General features: G+C 35.9%; 1 protein-coding gene across 1 annotated transcript in view; it reads right to left on the reverse strand.

Annotated features, from left to right (window-relative positions):
- Positions 1-2,818: 2,818 nt before the first annotated feature.
- Positions 2,819-8,342, reverse strand: part of LOC112514428 (proteasome subunit beta type-3-A) — a 9,653-nt gene continuing 4,129 nt past the window's right edge. Inside the window, exons 4-7 of the mRNA XM_025120902.1 lie at positions 4,929-5,018; positions 4,205-4,289; positions 3,176-3,270; positions 2,819-3,092 (exon numbers count right to left, since the gene is read on the reverse strand). Coding sequence (XP_024976670.1) covers positions 3,044-3,092; positions 3,176-3,270; positions 4,205-4,289; positions 4,929-5,018 — 319 coding nt within the window. The 3' untranslated portion in view covers positions 2,819-3,043. The remainder of the gene's footprint in view (positions 3,093-3,175; positions 3,271-4,204; positions 4,290-4,928; positions 5,019-8,342) is intronic.

Consider the following 8,342-nt stretch of genomic DNA (forward strand, 5'->3'; position numbering starts at 1 on the left):
TGAAGTTTTCATATTTTAAGTTGTTGAGATGAGGATAACGTATAAGAAAAAAAAAACCATGAATACTTTAATAACTTTTAACTCTTAATAAAATTGATAGCTATAATAGTTATTTTACTTTGACTTGGGTATAAAAAAAATATTACTATCGCGTGATCTTCTTCGATATTTTCACAATCAGATTGTATAAATCGTTTTGCAAATTTTAATAATATCGCTCGATATTACTTTGATTGTAGCATATTAATATTGATGTGGTATAATCTTTCTCACATTTGATGTTAAAAAATAATTTTTATTTATATTAGTAAACATATAATTATTGAGTAGACTTAAGCAGCYCCCTCTCGCTCCGATTGATGAMAAAGAAATAGAATTGTGGGAGGCCAGGGAAGACGGATTGGATCGAGAGGCGATGCTTATACCTYTTCTTCGAGCATTTGACAAACTCACACCATCCATTTCAGATAATGTGAGGTAACTTAGTTTTTGTAAGAYTTGAAGACTATCTTGGATGATTTTTTTTAATGTAATCTAACCTTCACAACAAAACATCAGATCACTACTAGAAAACAGAGAATCAGCGACGGATAGACCAAAAATCATTTCCCTCGCAGATCAGCAACAAATTAGTGAGGGAACTGGTTTTTGGCTTATCCATCGCTGATCTGTCGTTGATCAGCGAGGAATCTGCGAGGGATAGGCCAAAAATCAGTTCCCACGCTTATCCTATCGTTGATTAGCGAGGGAAATGGTTTTTGGGCTATCTCTCGCAGATTCGTCGCTGAACAGCGAGGGATCTACAACAGATAGGCTAAAAACAGTTTTCTCACTAATTCGTCGCTGATCAGCGAGGGATCTACGAGGGAAATGGTTTTTGCAGATCCCTAGCTGATTAGTGACGGATAGACCAAAAACCRATTCCCTCGCTAATCCATTGTTGATTAGCGAGGAAAATGATTTTTGGTCTATCCGTCGCTCATCCTTCGCTGATCAGCAAGGGATCTGCGAGGGATGGGCCAAAAATCACTTTCTTCGCAGATCTCTCGTAGACTAGCAACGTGGTATCCATCGCTAATCAGCGAGGGATTATCCTATTTTTCTTATTTTCTCATTTTTTATGTGTTATATGCACACATGTTTATATGTCGGTGTCATATGAATACATGTATATGTGTTATATGTATATATGATGAAGATATATGTATTTTGGTTGCTAACCGCGATAATTAAATCTATGTTTATATTGTTGAAGATATATGTTTTGGTTTCGGTAGTTAGATTCTATGAATTTGAACATTAAATTGTATGAATTGTATATCTTTTTGACATGCGATTATAATGTSTTTCAAGGTCTTTTTTCTGATATGAACAACACTTCATTTCAAAGAATTTTTCCCTTGCATGGGTAGTGTGCTCGATTGGATTGTCTATAGATTTTATGTTGGAGTTCTTCAGGAGACTGRGATTGTTGGATTTGTAATTATCGATATTCTCCAAGGCTCAAATATCAATCTCTAAGGCGACCTTGRCATCTGGTTATGAACCTTTTAATTACTATGTCAATATCATAATACTAGAGTTCTGCACTACACCATGTTTSMATCTCAAAGCTTTTGTCTCTCCATCTTGATGGAGGGATATCATCAAAGGTGARCTGYTGTTTAGTATCACTTTTTGAAGTTTTGGCCCGTCTCTAGGGTGTTGATTCTRAGCCAGTGTCATTTGGTCYTTCTTTGACTTCTGGATCAATATGATATCTTGTTCCTGGTTCTGTCATGAACAAGTGTTTGATTACCTCTGTTGGGTCGAAATCATCTTTTATATAAGTGGAGGGAGAAATGATTGGTGCAACAACACTGTATACTGTAGGGGTATTCTTTTGGGTCAAAGACTGTAAGAAGAAAGAAATATGGTYCATTTCTTCTATTGGTAGAACACTGGGTGGCCTCAAGGAGGCSACCATAGAGGTATCCTCTGGGAGTACCTTTATTCCACTGGAGGTTTATCTCAGTTCTCTCTGACAGAGATGTCTATATGAATGGTGACGAGGGAAATGGTTGTGGATCAAATGCGGTTCCGACAYAAGGAGTGGGAGATAACCTCCATGGATCATCAACCAAGGTTGATAATYGTTTCTGCTTGTATTGTCTTTCGAGATCCATAAACTGAGTCTTTAGGAACTTCATTTTTGTTCCCTTTTGAGTGAGAGCATTGGACGTTGGTAACGAACTATTGTGAACTATCTGAATAAATTCATTTTGGAGTCCTTATTTCTTGAACTTGCTTGATTTAGGGTCTACATATGGTATAAAGTTTTGAGTTTTCTAATTTCTCTCGTTTCAACTAAATAAGCTTAATTAATAGTGGTCAACTTAATTGATTAATTAAAATATTTGATTTTAACATAATATTAAGAGATGGTTTAACATGCGAAGGATAAGTGTAACACGATTAATTTCATGGATTGTTCGATGAGAAAAGAGGCCACTTTTATCCTTGAAAATCCAATTCCCACCAATTGATCATTGAAGAYGAAAAGCGTGTATCAGTTTTGTCATATSTAAATATTATATACTTTTAAAGRAAATATAATTATCGATGCTCCAAGGTAACAACTTTCTCAAAATCTTACAATTAACAATCACACCAACCTCCCCMATCCAAAGGTATTGTTAAAACCTGAATGATGAAAATGATAAGCCATAAGATTTAATTCTGTTTTGGATTTTCCAGGTGCGATAATGTCATAGAACCAACTGCTCTACTCTTTGAGACATGAGATATCACCTCCACATGAGATACACCAAGCTCGTTTGATTTGGTTTCATCATGTTTAAGCCCCGMGATAAACCATTAAAAGAACACATTCTTAGAGAGAAATGAAGATGACATGAAAGTCTGGAATTTGGTWAAGTTTTCAAGCCAAAAGCCTAAAACAAACTTCTGAAATAAGCTACAGGACACCAACATAAATAACATCGAAGCTTACGACAATACTCACCAACTTCAGATCCGAAAGCCAAATGGTTCATCAAGAAGCTTAATCCATTCTACCTTTCAAGATTCTTTCGGTCACTTCGGTTGGTGTGCTGCAGACAACATTCCAACATCTCAACTTTTTTTCATCATTGAAAATGAATGTAATTCAACAAAAAAATGTAAGCAAACTTACACAACGTAGACATGTCCTCCCCAACCACTCAAACAATCACGATCTACTGATGATAAAAGCGCTTGGGAGATGGTCTCAAACAGCTCCTCGTGTTCCTGCATATATATACACATGGTATCGGTACATATAATATGACAGATTTGGTGAAGATATAATATTACAGATTTAGTCTCAAAATAAGTGTCAACGTTTTTATTTTAGTTTGTCCCAAAATAAATGTCCACTTTCAAAAGTAGGTGTACACTTTCTAATTTTACAGGTAACTATGAAATGRAGAAATTCATTACTCCATCTATTATTAAAGGTAAAATTGTCATTTCGTTAATTAARTAGTGTAAGAATTACACGTTATAAAATTGTGTCTTTTTTAATGTGGACATTTACTTTGGGGCGGAGGGAGTACCTAGTAGGAAAATTGCCAAATCCACTAATTTTTGATGTGTTGTCATCTCCACCGGTAGATATTTCCATGACCACAAGCGCATTAAGCAATAGTTGGGGGTACCACAAGTCATTGATCATATATATGACAAAGGTTTAAATATATACTGCAATCCAAGATATTTTTGTATTTTTGGAATTACTATATCTACTCAACATACAGAGGATCAGTCTTTTCCCCTTGAATCTGGTTCAACCTWGATGGCCACTTTTAAGATGAGATGTTGAACCTCCAATATACRTAGGTACTAAATGTTCAGTGGCTCATATAGATGCATCTTTAATTAAATAAGGTCAGCTGGAAAAGTACTTTCTTTTCCTTTTTTGCGTGACCGTGGGTATCCGGGCCAGCTTACGCACACCAAGTAATCCCCGGGTGACCATGAATGGCCTGGAGTCATCGGAGGTGAACCTCCATGGCCACAAGGGCTTTGGTGGTGCCTGGATTCCAACCTAGGGAACCCCCCCCCCCCCCCCCGGGGGGCGGGCAGAGCCTTAGCTAGTGAGCCACAACCCAAGTGGTTAAAAAAATTATTGACAGCTTTAAGATAAAATGAAGAACTAAAGAATTGGAATGTAGAAACATACCATGTCAGGCTTGAACATGGACTCACAAGCACCATAAAGAGACTCTGAGGCTGTTCCAGCCACCACAAAATCTTTTGCGAGCTCTCTACAATTGAATTCAAAAGGGAAAGATAACGAATTAATGCCAGCTTTATATGTTCTCAATTTCATYAAAGCCACATTCCCAGATATTTATCTACCTCGTCTGTGTAACCGCACATAGAAGTGGTGAAACTACTTAGAGAAACTAGTCGTTAAAGGATAAAATGATTGTTTACTTACAATTATATGGTTGTATTTTAATCGGCTGTAGAAGCAAATCTAGTAGTTCAATACTCTTACACCAGCATAACCCTACGGTCATGTTGACCACTCTAGTGTGCAAGGCACCCTGTACTTTTTTTATCCTGAGTGTATACCTCGTGGAACTAGAACATGCATGATTGCAAAAACTGAAACAAAACTTTATCATCACACCTACCATATATGCACTTCCACACTCAAATCAAACTTGATAAACTTCAACTTGAACATAAAGACATAAGAAAAAAACTCATCAGTTGTTCTTGCATCTGCATCATATAGAAGTAYAGGACTAGAAATTTTGCAGAACCTTCAACTTGTGACTTCAAGTCTCTTTGGAGACATGCRTGTGTGTGTGTGTCCAAATTACGGTCTCAAAAAAAAAAATATCTCCTTTGCATAAAAGAATGAATAACAACAAAAGCATAAAAAGTAGACCTACTTTGCTCCAATTGAGTCCATTGTGCAAATGAACGGCTTGTCATCATCTCCCAAACCAGCAATTACAGGTTGGCAGAAATAAGGACCAAACCTACACAAATTGCAAGTAAATTCAATTAATCCCGCATTTATATAACTTTGTGACAATACTTGTGGTAATAAGATGGACAAAAAAAGAGATGGGACTTCGGAATTGAAACAATAAGAACTCTGTAGGAGAGAAGAAAACTTCTTACTTACATAATGACAACCTTTTATGAAGTATTCTACTATACTAGTACCACAGTACGATGATTCCAAGAAAATTTCACGTGAAGCAGGAGAAAATAAATTGACAATCACATRGCAATACACGACCTTCCAAATTATTTTCTAAATAGATATAATGGGAGACCATTAATCATGTAGGGAACTGTTCAATCATGTTTATTAGCTGTACATGTGTACATCCTCAATATGGATCGTGCATTGCAATGTAGTTACAGAATATTCACAGATTTATGGGTTATTAAAGCTCATCCAGAGCAGAACAAACACATTTATACATTACTACATGACTAATGTTTTCAATAGTCCACTTTAGACGTTGATTGCAATAGCAAAACCTAGGTGATAAGCAATATAAATCTTTTCCAAGAGCAAATCACCATGCAATCAGAACTAGTTTGCCACCTACGATTTGTGCACCAACCTGAAATTGGCAGCCTAGGATTTGTGTATCAATCACATTCCTTTTTTAATTAACAATTCTCTTCAGCGTTAAAAAATGTACTTAAAAGGCATGTTGGTTGATGCAATTAACAAGTAGTTCTTTACAAACACATCATTGTTGGTTTCTTAAAACTTTTCATCAATCCCTGTGATCAAGCAGGAGTTATCTACTTGACCCAAMGGTAAAGAAAAGTCACTTGCAAGTGGTAAGGAATAGTTAGGCAATTTGAGTAGTTAAAACTCTAGGCTTGAAAGTCTAGCCATGACCCTTGAGTCTTGACCTTAGTTTATTCTTTGTACTTACGAGTAATGTTCAAAGTATATATATTTCCCCTTTCCACAAAAAACGAGCAATTCAATTTTCATGGTCAAATTCATTACTATTCAAGTTCATAATTGACAAACAACATTACAAATTCCACAACTGTTAAGAGCACATCATTATTAGAAAAACAGAAGTTACTTGAAATTCTTTACAATTGTTCTTTTGAATAGGAACTAAAATTAGCATAAGCAAGAGGCTCCCAACGTTGTTAAAGACTCAAGRTGCACTTAGGCGCAAAGGAGTCTGGGAGCCTAGGCGCGAGCGGGCCTCAGGAATGCGATGCGCATTCTGATACGCATCTTGTCAGATAATATATATATATAGACTTGTAATCACGTGAGACCAGCCTGTTTTCATGAGACCCGTGAGATCATTTTTTTACACGTGAAACTTCACAGCAAAACGCTGTGAAGGTAAAAAAAAGCCGAACATTCACAGCAAAAACACTGTGAAGGTTACCTTCACAGCGTTTTTCTGTGAAATTTTAAGTGTAAAAAAGTGGTCTCACGGAAACAGGCTGGTCTCAATATATATATATATACTCTATACATAAGCACACTAAACGGTTACATATTGAATTTTAAGAGGTATCTATTTTTATGCGTGATGTACAAGTTTTGAAACTGCACAACCTCCATGAAAATTCCATGTTCAAAAATAATATTAAAAATCAAATATACCATTATAATTAGTTATTTAATTTACTTTATATCCCTTATTTTTGATTTTTCATTTTACACCCTTATTATTTTTACATTAATAATTGTATTTGAACTAAAATACATTAAAAAATAAGTTTTCTTATTTACAAATTATACCATTATAATCGTCTCATCAATACCTTCAAAATGAACCAAATATTGAATATTTTTTTTGATTTAATCATATTATTATATAGCATACATACGTAGTGAATTAATTTTAAAAACTTACATTTTATACCTTATAGTTATTTATTTACTTTATTTTATATCCATTTCTTTTTCATTTTTCATTTCACACATTTATAATATTTGATTSAATTTATAGAGGTACAATCCATTATGCATCCTCTACAACTCTTACAAGGTTCAGCTTCCACGTCCAACTCCAACCACTAATCCACCTTTCCAAAAGCTCCTACTTTCTCTCCCACTCTCCCCCAACCCAACAAACCTCTACCCCCACCATGAAATCTACCAACCCACTGAAAGTTCTAATCCCCTAAAACTTGTCTTCAATATTCAAATGGCAAATCGTCTTCATTCAGGTACCATATCTTTCTTGTTGCGCTTTTAAATGAGTGGAAAGAAACTAATAAACTTCAGTAAATATAGAGTGGAGCAAATGTTAAATCCCTATCTCAACAAGATTTCTTCTCTTCTTATAAAATTCTTATTTCCTTGCTTTTGTTGGTTTGCATATTTTTTATCATTTGTATTCATAGCGGGGTTTTGTTGTTTCTTTTTGTTGGCAAGATGGATAATGATTTCCCTAATTTGATTTCWAGCTTTCTCCATATCTGGTTTAGATGATGGTTCTTGTCATATGTTGGGTCATTGACCAGCATCTTCCTAAATCGAAACGTGGCGCAAGCTGCTACGCTATAAGGAAATAAGTTGCGCCTTCTRCACCAACAATTGCTTTTGGCGTAGTGGTAAGCGCTTGGATCCTAACATGTGGTATCAGAGCAGGTCATGGGTTCGAATCCCATGGAGTGCATAATAATGCCAAAGGCATGCTGTGCAGCCATCGACTTCTAGCGAAGATCTTGTTAGTGCTGGCAGATGCTAGGGGGGGGGGAAGATTGTTGGGTCATTGACCAACATCTTCCTAAATCGAAACGTGGCGCTAGCTGCTACGCTATAAGAAAATAAGTTGTGCCTTCTCCACCAGCAATTGCTTTTGGCGTAATGRTAAGCGCTTGGATCCTAACATCATATTTTCCCTAATTATCTCRACCCTGTTGAACCCGTCAAGGTAACTTCCTTTTTTAATTCCTTTGCAGTGTGCATTAATTGAATCTGACTTTTTTATTGCYGTCTTGGTTGAGCAGTGAAGAGACATCAACATCAATTTGAAATCAGAAGCATCGAAGCAGATTTTTGTTAATATCAGGATTAAGGTTAGTTTTCTTTCTCATTTCAATCATGTATTTCCACTKATCTTCTTTTTCATCTCTTTATACTTTCTGAGTTGCCAAGACCAGTGCCACCAATTGGAGTGCTTGTAGTTTTGTTGGATGAATTGAAAGAAAAAACAGACAACTTTGGATCAAAGGTGTTGATTGGTGAAGGATCATATGGAAGAGTTGATTCTGCGAACTTATACAAAGATAAAATTGTGGCTGCTGTCAAGAAGCTCTATGTCTTGGCTTATGACTTTGAAACCATGGGATCT

The sequence above is a fragment of the Cynara cardunculus genome, assembly GCF_001531365.2.
Source record: "Cynara cardunculus var. scolymus isolate 2C chromosome LG 6, CcrdV1, whole genome shotgun sequence".
NCBI classification, from domain to species: domain Eukaryota; kingdom Viridiplantae; phylum Streptophyta; class Magnoliopsida; order Asterales; family Asteraceae; genus Cynara; species Cynara cardunculus.